This window comes from Podarcis bocagei, assembly GCF_964188305.1.
Source record: "Podarcis bocagei genome assembly, chromosome: 1".
In the NCBI taxonomy this organism is placed as follows: Eukaryota; Metazoa; Chordata; class Lepidosauria; order Squamata; family Lacertidae; genus Podarcis; species Podarcis bocagei.
Genome location: NC_138125.1, coordinates 7596577 through 7615788, shown reverse-complemented (window position 1 = coordinate 7615788; position 19212 = coordinate 7596577). Strand labels below are relative to the sequence as shown.

At 43.6% G+C, this 19212-nt stretch overlaps 1 protein-coding gene across 2 annotated transcripts in view; it reads left to right on the top strand.

The window, feature by feature from the left end:
- PELI2 (pellino E3 ubiquitin protein ligase family member 2) overlaps positions 1-12850 on the top strand; it is a 75951-nt gene extending 63101 nt beyond the window's left edge. For both annotated transcript variants that reach the window (XM_081193568.1, XM_081193569.1), the window contains 3 exons: positions 1816-2013; positions 4135-4323; positions 6789-12850. In XM_081193568.1, coding sequence (XP_081049694.1) covers positions 1816-2013; positions 4135-4323; positions 6789-7355 — 954 coding nt within the window. In that variant the 3' untranslated portion in view covers positions 7356-12850. The remainder of the gene's footprint in view (positions 1-1815; positions 2014-4134; positions 4324-6788) is intronic.
- Positions 12851-19212: the final 6362 nt, after the last annotated feature.

The following is a 19212-nucleotide window of genomic DNA, read 5'->3' as shown; positions in this document are numbered from 1 at the left end:
CCAAGAAGCAACATTAGTCTCTTCAAGAGCAAGACAAATATCTATTACTTTTACTGCAGTTAAAGCAGTAACAGAAATTCAGGGCTTGCCATGTTCATTTTCACCCATCACAGTGTTTCTGCAGCTGAGTAATCTGTAATAGTTTTTATGCCATAACACACCACTAATACCTCTTCTTTTAATAAGTGAAACATTCAAGTGCAGCCGTTGACATCTTGATGCCAAAAGTAGTCAAGTAATACCAATGAAGCAGAAAATTTGGGGAGGGCTTAAGCTCAGTGGTAGAGCATCTGCCCTGTGTGTGCCAGTGTGGTGTAGTGGTTAAGAGCGGTAGTCTCGTAATCTGGGGAACCGGGTTCGCGTCTCCGCTCCTCCACATGCAGCTGCTGGGTGACCTTGGGCCAGTCACACTTCTTTGAAGTCTCTCAGCCCCACTCACCTCACAGAGTGTTTGTTGTGGGGGAGGAAGGGAAAGGAGAATGTTAGCCGCTTTTGAGACTCCTTCGGGTAGTGATAAAGCGGGATATCAGATCCAAACTCTGTGTGCAGAAGGTCCCAAATTCAGTTCCAAGGGACTCCAGCCTGAAACCCTGGAGAGCCACTTCCAGTTAGTGTAGACAGTACTGAGCAAGATTGAGCAATGTTCTGACTCAGTATAAGGCAGCTTCTTACATTTCTGTGCTCCTAAAATATTTCATAGAAATATTTGGTGGAGCCATGAGCATGTATGCATGCTACAATATAGCTCCCTCTCTGTGTGAAATGATTTCTTCCTTAGCATTTAGTGAAAGGCGCTGTGGTCTAAACCACAGAGCCTAGGACTTGCCAATCGAAAGGTCGGTGGTTCGAATCCCTATGACGGGGTGAGCTCCCGTTGCTCGGTCCCTGCTCCTGCTAACCTAGCAGTTCAAAAGCACATCAAAGTGCAAGTAGATAAATAGGTACCGCTGTGGCGGGAAGGTAAACGGCATTTCTGTTAACTGCTCTGGTTTCGCCAGAAGCAGCTTAGTCATGCTGGCCACACGAACTGGAAATACTGTCTGTGGACAAACGTCGGCTCCCTCGGCCAGTAAAGCAAGATGAGCGCCAGGGTCATTCGCGACTGGACTGTCAGGGGTCCTTTACCTTTACCTTTTAAAAGACGTTAGGAGAAATTCATTCTTGTGCTAAGATATTGTTCTACCATGGCAAGCAATTTCAGCTTGTCAGATAGAGTGACCCCCCACCCACCAATGAACCATGCTGTTCTGGGCCTTCTCCCCCCAAAAGACCAGAAACTATTTTGGGGGGAGCCATGCGAGGAGAGGAGGAGGAAAGTCCCACTGAGAAGGCCTTCTGCTAATGGAATTCATTAATTGAACCCATTGTGTTACAATTTGTATACTAGGGTGTCTTAAAAGTAATTCAGGATCACTTAACATTGGTTTGTAGAGTGGATCTTTTAAATCTAAAAACAGACAAAAGCTTTTATACATTTTTGTGGGGAGTGGGGGGATCTGCTGAGGGGCTTGGTTTTATTACAAGCCATTCAAATTTTGAAGGTACCCCATGTAACTAAAACAGTTTTAGAATGAGAGCAAGATGCCTACTTACGTTAATTGTTGATTTGTGGATAATACTTGAATCTACCTGAATGTACAAGTTACCCATAGATTTTGCTTATTTAAGGTTTCACATGCTCTCACGTTGCATAGTTCTCCAAAGAGTCAGTCAGTCAGTTTATTGTGTTTTAGCAAACAGCCTTTCTAGACATAATGTATAATGTAACAGTATCATCTAAGGTATTTCTCTAAAATATGTTTTCAATGTCTTCAGGTTGGCAGATCGACAGAGAGCCCCATAGATTTTGTTGTAACAGATACAATTTCTGGCAGTCAAAATGGTGATGAAACTCAGATCACCCAAAGCACCATCTCCAGGTTTGCTTGCCGCATTGTCTGTGATAGGAACACACCATACACTGCCAGAATCTTTGCAGCAGGATTTGACTCTTCTAAAAACATATTCCTTGGGGTAAGTACACCTAGTTTCTCTGCAAGCCTCTCTGTCATGATAACTTGTTGCATAAACCAGTCCTCTTATCACAACATGATGGCTGTTTGCTGCCATTCAACTGCAGATTATTTTTTCTTAATATTAACACATAGTACATAGGAAACTGTCAGATTATTTTCCATCTAGCCCAGCATAGTCTACTCGGAGTGGCAGCAGCTCTGCAGTGTCTCAGTCCAAAATCTTTCCTATCACTTGCTACTTGATCTTTTTAACTGGATATTCCAGAATATCAATTTGGGATCTTCACCATGCAAGACTATGTGCTGCATCATGAGCTAATGTTACCATAGTAAATCTGGAAGTAGGATTGATTAATCTCACCCTTTGCTTCCTCATTGCAATGTGGAATCAAGTGCCCAGTTGGGCAAAATTTTAATAATAATAATAATAATAATAATAATAATAATAATAATAATAATAATTTATTATTTGTACCCCGCCCATCTGGCTGGGTTTCCCCAGCCACTCTGGGCGGCTTCCACAGAAACCAAAAAACACTAAAATATCATACATTAAAAGCTTCCCTGAATAGGGCCGCCTTAAGATGTCTTCTGAATGTCAGGTAGTTGTCCATCACCTTGACATCCGATGGGAGGGCATTCCACAGGGCGGGCGCCACCACCGAAAAGGCCCTCTGCCTGGTTCCCTGTAGCTTCGCTTCTCGCAATGAGGGAACCGCCAGAAGGCCCTCGGCGCTGGACCTCAGTGTCCGGGCAGAACGATGGGGGTGAAGACGCTCCTTCAGGTATACTGGGCCGAGGCCGTTTAGGGCTTTAAAGGTCAACACCAGCACTTTGAATTGTGCTCGGAAACGTACTGGGAGCCAATGTAGGTCTTTCAAGACCGGTGTTATGTGGTCTCGGCGGCCGGCCCCAGGCACCAGTCTAGCTGCCGCATTCTGGATGATTCTTGACGATAGAGGAGGTGATGGAATGCTAGTGGAATTGCAGAAAGGCCCATCCTTCCATATGCTATCTGTAAGCTTGGTTACCACGCTGGAAGAGGAGGTCCATCAACGTGAGGCCCACCTGTCCACACTTCAAGCCACCGGGTAACATGAGGACATTCTTGCTAGACTAGAGTGGACTGTCCTGGAACAGAGATGTAGGCAGAGTACCCCTAGGGAGGAGGAAGATTGCCCAATTCAGGAGACAATCCTCTGGAGGAACATGACACAAACAGTAGGACTATCAGGAGCATGCTGTGTCTCTGGAGCTACAAAATTGATTGTATGCCCTCACCTCGGACACTGATTCTTGGCCAGAGAAGCAAGAACAGTGGTTGCAGACCTCAGAACACATCAAGGTGGCAGCAGAAGGTACAGCATACAGAACGATTCCTGCTACTTCCCAGAGAAGGAAGAGACGTGTGGTGGTGGCGGCAGGTGACTCCTTATTGAGTGTTATAGAGGCAGCAGCAGTGTGTTTCATGGTTTCAGTTGTCTCTACACAAATGCACAGAGTATGAGAAACAAGCAAGAAGAATTCGGAATTTATGTGATGTGATTTAATTTGATTTGATTGGCCGGTTAATAAAAATTATTTTTTAAAAAAAGAGAGAAACAAGCAAGAAGAACTTGAGCTCTTAATACAGGATGGCACATGTAGGCTGCTGTGGTGAAACTCATGAATGGAATGTAGAAATTGAAGGGTACAACCTGCTCAGATGGAATAGATCAAACAAGAAGGGAGGAAGAGTAGCAATATATGTAAATGATGTGTACACTTGTGAAGAGATCCATGGCTTGGAACATGGAAGGCTGATTGAGAGTAGGGAAGGAGGCAGTTTTTTCAGATAGTTGGGGCTAGGCTGTTTAGGACTTTAAACAATAATGCGATTTTCTTTCTGTCCCTTCTGATATAGAGGCAAGCTGTTTTTTTAGCCAAACTATTAGTAATAGTTGTAATTGTGTGCAGATGTTTACTTTGCTGTTCTGTGCTAAATGTTGAGTTTAGAATTCGAAGCAACCCTTCCTTTATTAGCTTACTTGTGGTTGCAACCTTGAATACCGTTACAAGTTTTGAATGTGGAAAAGCTGAGTAATTTATCTTTTATTTCTTCCTGTGGCCTTCTGTATAGGAAAAAGCAGCAAAATGGAAGAATCCCGATGGACACATGGATGGATTAACAACCAATGGCGTTCTAGTCATGCATCCAAAAGGAGGGTTCACTGAAGAATCAAAACCGGGAGTCTGGCGGGAAATTTCAGTTTGTGGTGATGTGTATACTCTGCGTGAAACAAGATCTGCTCAGCAAAGAGGCAAACTAGTAAGTTGGGAAGTTCATGATAGCGGTTTTATTTCAAAACTTTCTAGCCATATTTCTCCATATTACTCAAATTGGCTTCCATATGAAAAGAAACCATAATTAAAAATGCAACCTAGATAGCATAAGGAATAAAGCAACAGAAACAATACAGCAAACAAAGCACTAATCCTCTAGTCCTAAAGATCTCCTAAATAAAAGTGTCTTAGCACCAGGAGAAAGGGGCCAGACAGACCTAGCTGGCAATCCTTGAAAGTGTGGTAGCACAGTTAATTATTGAGATAACAGCCCTTAAGATATAATAATAATTGAATAATTATTATGCTGCCCGTCTGGGTTGCCCCAGCCACTCTGGCCAGCTTCTAACAAACTGTAAAACTACAAAGAATAAACGGACATAAATCTGACATCAAGAATCACAAAACAGAGAAACCAGTAGGAGAACACTTCAATCTCCCAGGACATTCTATACAAGATCTCAAAGTAGCTGTTTTACTACAAAGGAATTTCAGAAATAGACTGGAAAGAGAAGCTGCTGAATTGCAACTCATTACCAAACTTAAAACCATGGAGAGACCTGGGCTGAACAAAGACATTGGATTCTTATCTCATAGAATCATAGAGTTGGAAGAGACCACAAGGGCCATCGAGTCCAACCCCCAATCTCATTATACATGACTAAGCCATTTCTCACCTTCTCACCCCTTGCCTTTTCCTGTAAGACCTATTACAGTCGTTAAGAGTCGTCAACAGGCTCATCTCAGCTATCTGCCAATCTCCCATTCCCACCACCCTTCTGAGTAATACCCCTCCCCACCTTCTCACTATATAGAAGGGTCTGACAACTTCTGTTTCAGTGTATCTGAAGAAGTGTGCATGCACACGAAAGCTCATACCAAGAAGTAACTTAGTTGGTCTTTAAGGTGCTACTGGAAGGAATTTTTTTATTTTGACTATGGCAGATCAACACGGCTACCTATCTGTAACTGTAAAACTACAGTAAAAATATACTGATCCTAGGCCTAAAGCTCAGTGCTGCCATTTTCGATTAAGTGTAGAAGTACCTAATAAGCCACTGAAGTTGGGGTAATAATTCTGTTGGGTGCCCTCACACCAGCTTCCAGCTAGGACTCTTGATGTTTTGTACTACTTGTAGCCTCAGTGGCAGCCCCAATAGAGCATGTTGCAGTAATCTCACCTTGATGTTACGAAAGTGTACATGATGGTAGCCAAGTCTTTCCATACCACTGGGAATTGTGCCTTACTGGGCTCACAGTGGTTGCCTTGTGGTATGTTGCAGGTTAACTTGAATGGTGGCTTAATGTTTTGTCCTATCCTGTGGCCTTATAAGGGAGGGAAAAAATCCATCTTGCTCCAAAAATGGAATGTCTCCTGAATGCTAGGCAGAAAATGCCGCTTTGCATTCTTCTCAGCCTGCAGTTTCTGTGATGGATGGTTCTGACCATGACTGTGAGAGTCTGCAGTATGACCTTTCTGCTTCATTTAAATCCAAACTTGTTGCTGATGAATTGTGTGCCAAAAGAACAAAAGTTTCAGAAGAGTTTTAGTTTTGAACACAAAGCGCGTGACAATCTTGAAGTAATTCTGGCCTTGTCTCCTAATAAGCTGAATGTGTGAAGACATGGCTGTTGGTGATCTCTTGCACTTTTTGGCCACAGTGTGTACAATTGTGGCCAGACTCACTGTGCATGCATATATAGTGATATCTCAGGTTACAGACGCTTCAGGTTACAGACTCCGCTAACCCAGAAATGGTACCTCGGGTTAAGAACTTTGCTTCAGGATGAGAACAGAAATCGCATGGCAGTGGCACGGCGGCAGCAGGAGGCCCCATTAGCTAAAGTGGTACCTCAGGTTAAGAACAGTTTCAGGTTAAAAACGGACCTCCAGAACGAATTAAATTCTTAACCCGAGGTACCACTGTACTCTTGCCAACTTGCCATGTCATGCCTCTGACAAAGTGGGCTTTGTTACAGTAAATGTGTTTAGACTTATAAGAGGCCACAAGACCCTTTCCACAACAACGTAGTATCATGGCTATCCTGCAGGATCTGTCAAAAGATATTACTCTTGTTTATGCAGTTACATCAGTTTACATGACACATTGAGTGACATGTGCATTGTAAGTTCCATTACTTTTGCCTAATTTAGCAGTAAGCAAGACAACAACAGTTGAGGAGGAAATGGAGATACCAGGACAGAAAGGGATTTGGATTTGCTTTTTTTGTTTAATCTGTAGCAGCTTGCTGTAGAGGAGGGGCTGTTGCATCAACATTTCTACATAAAATCCATGTAGGAGAACAGAAGGAAGCTGAACGCTACATTGGATGTACAAGAGGCTGACAGAAAAGGGGTGTGTGTGGAAAATGCATTGCGTGGGGTGGGGTCACTTCGCTTCAGAATGAATTAGCTGTCAAACCGTTCTCCATCTCCGTCTGCCCTTTTAGGTGGAAAATGAAACCAACGTCTTGCAAGATGGTTCTCTCATTGATCTGTGTGGAGCCACACTCCTGTGGAGAACAGCAGATGGCTTATTCCATACACCGACTCAGAAACACATCGAGGCTCTACGGCAAGAGATCAATGCAGCGAGACCCCAGTGCCCCGTGGGGCTGAACACGCTGGCCTTTCCCAGCATCAACCGCAAGGAAGTGGTGGAAGAGAAACAGCCCTGGGCTTACCTCAGCTGTGGCCACGTCCATGGCTATCACAACTGGGGGCACCGTAGCGACACAGAAGCCAACGAGCGTGAGTGTCCTATGTGCAGAACCATTGGTCCCTACGTGCCTCTCTGGCTCGGGTGCGAGGCAGGCTTTTATGTTGATGCTGGTCCGCCAACATATGCTTTCACCCCTTGTGGGCATGTGTGCTCGGAGAAGTCTGCCAAATACTGGTCCCAGATCCCACTGCCACATGGTACTCATGCGTTCCATGCTGCCTGCCCTTTCTGCGCTACCCAGCTGTCCGGAGATCAGAACTGTGTCAAACTTATTTTTCAGGGTCCAATTGACTGACGACACCATTTTACAGATGACCACGGAAAAGCTCACATGGTTAACAATTTACTGTGAAGATAAAGAATTTGCCACTAACTCTAGATTTTACCTTTTTATAGGATTGTTATTAATGAGGGCTTTTCGGGGGCGGGTTGGGGGGAGAAACCAGCTGGGAGTAATGTGGAGTGTGGTGATACACTGATACCTGGAACCAAACAGGTATCAGTGGCATTGCATGCTCAACAGAAGCATGTTCATGATGACATCTTCTTGGTAAAATTGTAGTATATTTGTAATATTTTTTTCTTAGTACCCTTGATCAGAAGAAGAAAAAAGATACCAATGTCTTAATGATTTTTTAATCTTGGATTTTTTAACAGAAATGCTTTTCTTCTAAACTTTGACAAGCCTTTAAGACACATATTTTTTCAAGCTAAAAGGAGCATACAGAATGTAATTTGTCTGTCCTTTTCTCTCTCTCTCTCTCTCTCTCTCTCTCTCTCTCTCTTTTTTTTTTTAATTTGCAATATAATTAACTTGAATAGTTCATTCTCAAAGAGGATGTACTGAATGTGTGAGCAAACCTGGGTGAATGTTCACTAGATACATGCATTAAACAAGCCGTGAACACGAAAGGTTGGCTTCATAAACAATAGCACAAAAATATTATGGAATTCTGCAGTGTGGTGTTAATGCAGCTGTCCAAAAAGAAAGAAAAAACACTCAAAATTACTTGAAATTTGGAGATCGCTGTCACTTCACATATTAATGTCTTTTTGACACAGAAGTTACCCTTGCATGTTCTTCCTGTATTTAGCATTACACGTGAAACATAATGTGGGAAGATTTAAGATACGGGTTATCTGGTCCAACAGATGTGTTAGGTCACTTTTTTATGTGCAAAAAGATTAGTTTGCTTCTGACTTTCCTGAGGCAGCACAACTCTCTGACAGCCACTGTACTACCATCCTGCCCTGTGTTTTATAGATTTCGCACCAACATTAAGTTAATTTGTGACCAACCTTGAGCCCCTTCATACATTGTCATAGTGTTGCAAGAGCCACTTTTCTGTGACTTCATCCTGTGCCCTTACTGTGTGTTTGAATGACTTTGTTATATGGCTGTGCGGTGTTGTGCATGCCCTTCCCATCAAGGCTGGTCTTGCCTATATGGCTCCATCATTTTCTGGTGTTGCTGCAGCACCAGGGGTTGAAGCCAATGAAAACTGGCTCCTTCACCAATGTGGGAACACGGGGATTTGCGATAACATGAAAACAGCTTTCATGAAAACCCAGGGGTGGTAAGGCACAATATGATATCAGCCCTTTTCAGCTTTGCATCTGATGCAATTTGTGTTACTTTTTACATATATGCAGTTACATTCACCATGTTCACAGTTTTCTGTCCGTTTCTAATTCTGCCTTTTTGGCTTTATTGCCACTGGATATAGTTTCCCCTTGCATGTCTTGGCCCTGTGAGCAAACTGACTTGTTATAAATCTAGTTATTTAAGTGGCTGCTTTGCTACATCAGCAAGAAGGTTTCAATCTGCTCTCTTGCAAAACGTAAGACACGTTGGCCATGATGTGATGGCTGGTTTTGGGACACTCTTTGAGTCTTAAACATGCGAGTCACCAAGAATCCTCCTACAGATGGTTAAATATTTGGTAGCTATTTTGAAATCAGTAATTAAAAATAAGCTGTTTTGCTGAGCTTCCTTCTGTGATGCTGGCCAATGTGCAAACATCCTGCAATAGTTTAACACAGTTTATTAACTTTTCAGTTTGCCATCTGTCCTCCCCACCCCCCTTTTCTCTATTTTGAGATTCAGAGAAACACCAAATGTTACTATTAAATACCCAGAATTAATTCATCCCCTATGTGGTTTGAAATTCCTGGTTTGAAGTGGGTGGGTGGAGTTGTGGGAAAGGAGGCAACTCAGTGCTCATTGTGAACTGACTGGGATTTCATGTGCTATAATGCCCTTACCATATTTGCATTTTCATCTGCTTGGGGTATTTTTATGCTTCTCCACCCACCCCCCCATACTTGTGGTATCAGAGGTATTAGTTCTTCAATGTTGACATGAAAAAAGAACCCACAGGGAAAAATTAATTGCACATCTGAAGTGATTCTGGCAGTTTGGATCTCCATTTTGTTAAATTCACAGCAACCCCTTGCTATGTGTGTGCCCTTTGTATAAATATATAATTTATATGATTTTAATATATTGTGTATATACTTGAACTGGCCTGTTCATATTTTGGATGTAATATTGTTTTATAGTTAACCTTTTAAACATTTTCAGATGTTCATTGCCCACTGGGTGATGGGGCATGTTGTTTTTATCTGCTGCTGTTTAATACAATTTTGCTGTATAAAAAAGTTCAGCATTTTAAGTTGATGCACCAATTTCTTTTGTTTGGAAAGGTTTCACTCACTCTGCTGCATTTTCTGTCAAATGCCATACTCCGTAGCTTGCCTGCCCCACTCAGTAGGTTGGGAAATAGGGCCAATTGTTTTATAAACACTTTGTCCTAGTGCCTTTTTAAAATGAGTGCTCCTCACCTTTGATATTCCTCAAGACAAATGTGTAGCTCAAATTCTGACGATAACCCTGTTTTTGTGTCACGGTTTGTAACCCCATCCTGATCTTTTATCATAGGTGCCTCAGACCCCTCCTTTATTCTGTCTGCTGCTCCCCAGGCTCTGTTATCAAGAGGCCTTTTGCCGACTGGCAAAATATCATAAAATCAGAGTTTTAAAATCTGCCTTGCTTGCCAACTTCAAGGACAGAAAAAACACAGTAGCGATGACTCAGGCCCTGCTCAGGTGTAGAATATTCCCACAATTAGGTTTCCTTCCATGTGTGAATGTATACCTAGAGATTGTTCCCACTTCAGTTGTGGATTACATTGAAGCTACTCCAGACTCTTTCAAAAAGGATCCATTGGACAGTCCAACCTGTGATTCTGAATCCATTTTTGTGACCTAGTTCCGCACGGTGACAGGTGCACCTAGTGGGTGGATTGCTAGTGGGCCACTTTGAGAAACAAGAAGAACTGATTTACTGTAACATCAAAAGTGTTGGATTCACCCCTGTTTTCATTGCATTTTTGTGAGAAAGAGAATGATGTTGGAACAGTTGGAAGATTTCCCAGGTTTCCATAATGCTCAGGCTGTCTTCAGTAGCTCTGAAGCACTGACTTCTCTGTCATGCTCATTTCCATAAAGTTTTCCGGTGTTCTGTATATCCAAAGAGTTGTCCAAATTGCATTGTTTTTCGCTCTTCTCGCAGTTCCTATACTTCCTAGTTGAAGTTTAGATTATCCCAGACTTTACTGTGAATGGCAAAACTAGTGTATAAGATCGCTGTTGTGCTGCCATGATTGTCAGTGTTTGAGAGCACATTGAATCCGGACCCATGCTCCAATGCTGATTAGCACGAGAAATACTGAAGTCAGAGGAGTTAAGTTCTTTCTGAATCAATCCAGATTTTGTTGAACGAAGTCTCATTGTGGCTAACACGAGTGAGTGATACTGCTGGCGTGTAGGGCATAGGTAGACGTCACAATTTTTTGCCATTGAAAGCTTTCATACCTCCATGTTGTAAGACATTGACTGGTTTAGTAAATGATTGTTTTACCTATGTTGTGTGCATCTGTCTCTGAAAGCATCATAACAATATGAAATCTGTTTTTCCCCCACTGAACTGTTCTTGTTTAGCTGCTTCCAAACAAGCTTTGGCTAAACTCCAACTTCTGGCTCTAAACGTCTTTTCCTGCTGATGCTTGTATGTCTTTCTCACTATTTCTAGGTAGAAAGTACAGGAGCAGTTAATGTCTGTAGAGAGGAAGTTCATTTTGAACTATCATATTGCCTAAGATTGATTTATGATGGCTACACGTTCCATGGAAGTTGGCTCTCCAGTTCTGGATAACCCTTTTTGGTGCACCTGTTTTTAGAGAATAGCCTAATTTAGAAAATCCATAATAATTTACTCTTCTAGCCCCTGCTCTCCTTTTTGCCCCAAATTTGATTTTAAATGGGCGTGCCTTAACCAGCCATATCAACCCCATGATCCAAACGACTCTGGAAAATAATTTGAGCCCAGCAGCAACTTTGGTCCCTTAAAAATTTAGTGAACAGTCCTAATTTGTTCTTGAGGTGTAACTTTCCCCTGCAGAGATCAGCAAACCATTTCCCTTTAACATAAGCAAAACAAAAAACAAAAATTCCTATCGATCCCAAGTTGCTTATGCAAATTTCTCCTTGGCTTCACTGAGAAGCTTGCTTTTGGGGGGGGAAGAGCATTCATTGTTTTGAGAGATGTGGTTTCTTTGCAGCAAAGCAAGCAAGGAGTCTTGTGGCACCTTAAAGAATATCAAATTTATTGTGGCATCAGCTTTCAGAGACTCAAACACACTTTGTCAGGCTTGATGAGCCCATGAAAGCTTATGCCGCGATAAATTAACTAGTATTTAATTTGCCCCAAGACTTTGTGTTGTTTAGAGCACTTTCTAGTTTTTGATAGCTGTTGATCTTGCTGGCACAGAAAATGCACGTGATAATTGTTTGAAGGGCAATCTGGAAGGAAGAGCAAAGCAGGGCAGTGGGTAGTTGTGGAATCTGAGTGATTTGGGATTTTAACCTAGCCAACCTGTGCTGTTTCTTGACCAGAATTGTGGTGGTGTTTAACTTTGTCAGAAAAGCCAATTTCAGAGAAAGAAAAGCGATCAAAGTACTTGATCTGCTCTGAGCCATAAACAGGAGGTGACTGAAGGGTGAGATGGTCACCCAGAAGTCGTGAAAAGCATTTATTTTATTTTATTTTGCCACATCTCTTCCCCAACAATGGCAATACCATTTCAGTCTTGTTTCAGACCATAGCACACAGGCTCTGACGTAAGTTTCCAGATACCTACTGAGTACTGTCTTGAAGAAGCCGTGGCTCTCCCCTCTGATGCCCCCTGCCCAGCCTGATCTTCAAGGTTCTTTCAACGAAGGTGCCAGGGATGGAATCTGAGACTGTTTGCCTGCAAAGCCATGCCTTTGCCAATGAGCTATGGATTTTCCTGAGACTCCTGTGGTAGTTTGCCATGTATCTGAGAGAGATTTCAGCAGCAAGCCCTCTGCAAACGCATTTCAAGGCACACATGACTTTTTGACATTCTCCTTGTGAACTCGGCACCTGGATAAAATTGTAGCATGATCCAACAAGTAAAAGTATATTTTTGCTATGCTCTAAATACATTTCTTAAAAACAAAACAAAAACCCAAGCCCAAATTTCAGAACTGCATCTCATTCCCATGAGCCCACTGGGAATGGGGGTAATGGCAATGTTTACTTCAAAAGTGTTACCAGCTGTTGAACGTTCTGAGTTATGTTTGTGAAAGCTGGCCTTTTATATACATCAATGTGAATGGATATTAACACAATTTAACTGTTGTACGTTTTGGAAGTACAAGCCATTTTACAGGAGGGGGGGGGGAATAAAAGGTATTCGAGTATTACCACCTGACTCCTTTTGATTCTTTTTCACTCTTCAGAGCTGTCAGAGGAATTCAGTGTTTGCTTTGTGAATAATGCTTAAAGGCAGCGCCACATTGTGTGACCAGTTGAATAAATATTTGTGTGAGAGTGAAAGAGAAAGTGAGAACGCCCTCTTACTAGATCTGAGTAGTTATGCTAGTGCCATGGATGGATGAACCTCTTTAGTGGACCCTAATTCATTTAAAATGCTGGGAACAATATTTGAATGACGCAAATTTAAGAGGCACAAATACAAGATGGGTGACACCTGGCTTGAGAGCAGTACATGTGAAAAGGATCTAGGAGTCTTGGTTGACCACAAACTTGACATGAGCCAACAGTGTGACGCGGCAACTGAAAAAGCCAATGCAATTCTGGGCTGCATCAATAGGAGTATAGCATCTAGATCAAGGGAAGTAATAGTGCCACTGTATTCTGCTTTGGTCAGACCTCACCTGGAGTACTGTGTCCAGTTATGGGCACCATAGTTCAAGAAGGACACTGACAAACTGGAACGTGTCCAGAGGAGGGCAACCAAAATGACCAAAGGCCTGGAAACGATGCCTTATGAGGAACGGCTAAGGGAGCTGGGCATGTTTAGCCTAGAGAAGAGGAGGTTAAGGGGTGATATGATAGCCATGTTCAAATATATAAAAGGATGTCACATAGAGGAGGGAGAAAGGTTGTTTTCTGCTGCTCCAGAGAAGCGGACACGGAGCAATGGATCCAAACTACAAGAAAGAAGATTCCACCTAAACATTAGGAAGAACTTCCTGACAGTAAGAGCTGTTTGACAGTGGAATTTGCTGCCAAGGAGTGTGGTGGAGTCTCCTACTTTGGAGGTCTTTAAGCAGAGGCTTGACAACCATATGTCAGGGGTGCTCTGATGGTGTTTCCTGCTTGGCAGGGGGTTGGACTCGATGGCCCTTGTGGTCTCTTCCAACTCTATGATTCTATGAAATTTAGGTATTTTGGCATAAGATTTCAAAGGAAAACAAAAATGAAAGCTACTCTAGATTATGGTGAAAATTGAGCATTGGCCGGATCCAAGGAGCAAGAAGGCTAATGCGGTCTGTCTCTAACTGCCTCTTCCATTTGGGAACCACTTGGCTGCCGTTCAACTCCCGGTGGCTAAGTGCTAAGTCCTGCTGCGGTAACCAGGTGTGAGGGGCTGATCAGGTGGGTCTTTCCTAGCTGGGTGTCAGTTGGGTAGAAATTACCCCTACAAGTGCACACATTTACAAACAGAAATACTAGCAGTCAAATCTTGGTCAAATGAGGAATAGAGTCGTCCGGAAAGTTTGATGTAAAACTGAAGTCTGTGTGGCATAATTTGGACAAATCCAGTCTCATGGGAATTAGGTGTTGCGACACTCTGCATTGTTAACTTTCTTCTTGTGCAAAAAAGGAAGCCTTACGTCAGATGAGTTCCCAGAGTATATGCCATCCTTGGGCTGCCTCTCTTGGCCTAGTTAAAAAACAACACTAAGCCAGACTTTATTAAACCCTGCCCAGCCACTTAGCTATTGATCTGTTTAACATCATCTGAAATCATGATATCTTGTTTTACAAAACTTTGTTTCCTTTAAGTACGGTTGCTATTGCGTGTGAACACAGCATCCTTCCTTAAGTGTGTGTTTTTATGGCCACTGCACCCCTAATGCTTACCAAGCTACAAAGGCAGTAGGTAAGAGCAGTTAGAAAACAAGCTAAACAATGCAGAAACAAGCCATGGTTTGCTTTTATCGTCTGTGGGGCAACTCGTGGTCAAACCATGGCTTAGCATAATGTGTGAACCAGGCCATTGGCAATATATATTGGTGCAGCTCTGCTTGCTAGCTGTTCCCTGTCTTCAAGTAAGGAGATTGAAAGGGGATGGCTGGATGATGAGGAATGGAAAATGTTGAAGGAGAAAGATTCAGCAGGAGAGGAATCCAGGGCTTTAGGAAATCCACTTTTCTGACAATTCTTCCTGAAAACTTAGCGCAGCAGCTTGGACGCAGCTTCCACCAATTCTCAGCTCAGAGCTTTTATTTTTATTTCAAGAACTTAACACATACAAGTAGAAAGGGATGGAGGGTGGGCAGATCCTTTAGGACAGGGCGTCCCAACTTTTCATACCAAGTGAGCTGTAAGAGTACTTTGACACGGAATCTGTGAGCCGCACACTACCTAGTTGCAAGGGAGAAGCAAGACCAAAACTTGACTCCCCACCCCCAGCCCTCATGCTGCCTTTCCAAAGCAATGTAAGTGAGACACCGGGCTTTGGGAAATAAGGCACGAGGCCTCTGTCAGGTTCTTAGATACCATATCAGTGGTAATTGCCAATTTTAGCAAAGCTTGAATGTTGACATTCTGTTCTAAGAAGCCCAGTTATGAGATGTGAATGAAACGCACAGCTTTATGACCACTGCAGCTACATCCTCTTCTGGCTTATCATAGAATCATAGATTTGGAAGGGACCCCGAGGGTCATCTAGTCCAACCCCCTGAAATGCAGGAATATGCAGCTGGCCAACGCGGGGATCAAACCCGCAACCTTGGAGTTAATCAGCTCCATGGTCTAACCAGCTGAGCTAACTCTGGCAGGTATTCAGTTTCTGAGCTTCTCGGTTTTCAAGACTTGCAGTCTATTCCTCCCCCCTCCCCACCAAGTTGGTATAAAAAAAAACCCCCTAAGGACTAGAAACTTTGTGGGTTTAAAAAAATATAGGGGTGGAAAATACAAAGATTCTGAAGATACTAAAGTCTGCCTCATATCCAATGCTTATGAAAAGGACCTTTGAAGTTCCAACTCTCGCCTGCTCTGTCAACTTCACACACAGAATCAATCTGCCTTGGCTGCCATCACTGTTACAACGGCAACTTGCTCTGAATCTCTCACAATAGCCTATATTCTGTTTCTCCTGGCTCCCCTCCTATGAAATATTCCTGGCTTGATCAGGTAGGAGCTTTTAGAGTGTGGCAAATCTCTTTCTCTGATCAAAGTCCTCATTTTCTCTCTTCTGGTGATTAACTAATACCAGTCTCACTCTTCTAGTGTGGGTGACCTCACACTGCGTTAAGCTGCCTATCACTTCTATTAATAGGATTATTATGTAAAATGCTCAATAATACCCCAAAGAGATCAAACGGGAACACAGGGAGAAATTATTATACTGGCTCGCTTTGCTGCTTTAATTTCTGCAGCCCTGTGAGAACAGCAAGCCAAGCGGCAGCAAAAACAAAGCACCCTTCTGGATGGGGAAGCTGGGGTGAGGGTGCAGTTTATAGGGGTGCCTGTGGGGGTGGAGTTCCTGGATCCTTAACACAATGAGTGGAGTAGTGGACGTCAGTGGGGCAGGCTAGCAAAGGGAAGGCACAAGTGTAGTGAAATGATGAGCGTTTGGTCTATGGAGAAGAAGAAGAAGAAGAAGAAGAAGAAGAAGAGTAGTAGTAGTAGTAGTAGTAGTAGTAGTAGTAGTAGTAGTAGTAGTTTGGATTTGATATCCCGCCTTTCACTCCCCTTCACTAACACTAACTCTTGTGGAAATCTTTTTTCTGCAGTACTGAATGAACTTCTGTCTGTTCCCTGGCATGCCACACTTTCACCTGTTTAGTCTGGGTATGTTAGAAGAAGAAAGAAGAAGAAGAAGAAGAAGAAGAAGAAGAAGAAGAAGAAGAAGAGGAGGAGGAGGAAGAGTTTGGATCTGATATCCCGCTTTATCACTACCCTAAAGGTAAAGGTAAAGGTACCCCTGCCCGAACGGGCCAGTCTTGACAGACTCTGGGGTTTGTGCACCCATCTCACATCTATTGGCCGGGGGCCAGCGCTGTCCGGAGACACTTCCGGGTCACGTGGCCAGCGTGACAAAGCTGCATCTGGCGAGCCAGCGCAGCACACGGAACGCCGTTTACCTTCCCGCTGGTAAGCGGTACCTATTTATCTACTTGCACCCGGGGGTGCTTTCGAACTGCTAGGTTGGCAGGCGCTGGGACCGAGCAGCGGGAGCGCACCCCGCCGCGGGGATTCGAACCGCCGACCTTTTGATCGGCAAGCCCTAGGCGCTGAGGCTTTTACCCACAGCGCCACCCGAGTCTCAAAGCGGCTAACATTCTCCTTTCCCTTCCTCCCCCACAACACACACTCTGTGAGGTGAGTGAGGCTGAGAGACTTCAGAGAAGTGTGACTGGCCCAAGGTCACCCAGCAGCTGCATGTGGAGGAGCGGAGACGCAAACCCGGTTCACCAGATTACGAGACTACCGCTCTTAACCACTACACCACACTGGCTCTCTCAGGAGAACCTGATGCATGCTCTTTTGATGTTCTTGGACTCGCAGCTTCCATCAGCCCCAGCCAATATAGCTCATGGGGCAGGGCTGATGGAGGTTAGGAAACCTGTGGCCCTCCACTTGTAGGAGTCTATCCCCAGCTTAACCCTTTAATGCTCAGCCCCAGCTGAAATGAAACATGGGGAAGGGAGAGTGATGGGCCAGAGCATCAGCTTTGCATGCAGAAGGCCTCAGGTTCAATATCCAGGTAGGTATTGTGTGATTTTATATCACAGAATTGTAGAGTCGGAAAGGACCCTAAGGATCATCTAGGCCAACCCCCTGCTATGCAGGACTATGCAGCTCTCCCATACAGGGATCGAACCTGCAACCTTGGTGTTAATCAGCACACGCTCTAACCAACTGAGCTTGGGGAATAAATAAATAAATAATAAAAGAATGTCCAGTAGCACCTTGGAGACCAACTAAGTTTGTACTGGGTATAAGCTTTTGTGTGCATGCACACTTCTTCAGATACACAGTGTATATGAAGAAGTGTGCTGGCACACAAAAGCTTATACCCATAACAAACTTTGTTGTTGTTGTTTAGTCATGTCTGACTCTTCGTGACCCCATGGACCAGAGCACGCCAGGCACTCCTGTCTTCAGAACAAACTTAGTTGGTCTGCTACTGGACAATTTTTTAATTTATTTTGACTGCGTCAGACCAACACAGCTACCTACCTGAGCTTGGGGGATTTTTTTTAAAAAGGCTAACTCCAGCCTTGTTATACAGAAAGGGATGGAGATAAAACAGACTAGAATCTTAAGGTGCATGTGTTGGGCTGTTGTCGCATTATCTGTTTTCAATTCTTAGAGCAGGATGGAATATGGAAGCCTTAAAATAATGCTCACTTGCTTTGCTTTCTGGATATAAGGGCCAAGTGGAAGGCGGGTGGTCTCAGTATCTGACAGGACAGGGGTGAGTGATTCATGAGGTTTGGTGGGCCCTTGTCATTAAATATAGGCTAAAAAGTGGCCTCTTGAAGAGTATGTTCATTATCTACATGTTCATGGGCATGCGCCAAATAGCTGCTTGTAGACCCTAGAGCTTCTGCTGCTTTGATTTTCAGGGAATGTGTTTTGCCATATTACATGTCAGGCCTCTTGTACATATGCATATATATTGGCTCTCAATTATCACCTGTGGTGCAGACACCTGCCACACAGCCTTGCCCCAGCTGGCCACGCAAAGATTGCCAGGTTATCAACTGGACCGTGAAGGGCAAGGTCTCTGCATGGAAGGAGTTAACCCGGTTCCAACAGCCATGAGCTTTCCCAAGGACCATTATGGCTTGCAGCATCTCTCAGGCTTTAGGCAGCGTACGACTTGTCTGGGAAGCCACGGGTGGCTGGCTGCCTCATCCCGATGATGAGACAACAAAGCTTTATCCTAAAATAACTGAGCTTTCAGAGCCTGGCGTTCAAGGAACACCACCTCCACAGCACTGGCATTTGAGAAATGACTAAGTCAGCGTACTTGGTGTGATTTTGGGTGGTAAGGAGCTTCTGAACTGTGGTCAGCCCTATCCTTTTTGATAATCCTGATAATGTGCAAATTCAGGAGTGTAGGGTCCCTTAATGATAGCCACAGCCCTGCTAATATTATACGCTAATACTATAATTAGATAATAATTAGGGAGGCGCTGCAATGATGCATGCGGATCTCTCTCTTTTTGCTAGATCTACTCTTTTCCTGTGCACGTACGTGGGCAAGTGATTTGGAGTGCTGCAATATATTCTTTCGGAGTCTTTTCAGGAGTGTTTTCCTCTACGTTCCATGGTATATAACAGAACTTGCACACCGTTCTCTTGGAACTGAAGCACGTTCCGTTTCCAGTGTTCCTGAATGCTTAGGGACCCTGCTGCAGAAATAGTATTGGGTCTTTATTGGAAGCCCCCAAAGAAATCATTGGAGTGCTTTAAAAAAAAACTGGGTAAATGTGAAAAGGGGAGCTACTAAAATAAGATCAGCTTGTTCATCTTGAGAAGATGCTCGCTGTCCTCCTTTTGCACGCTACAAGCTCATGCA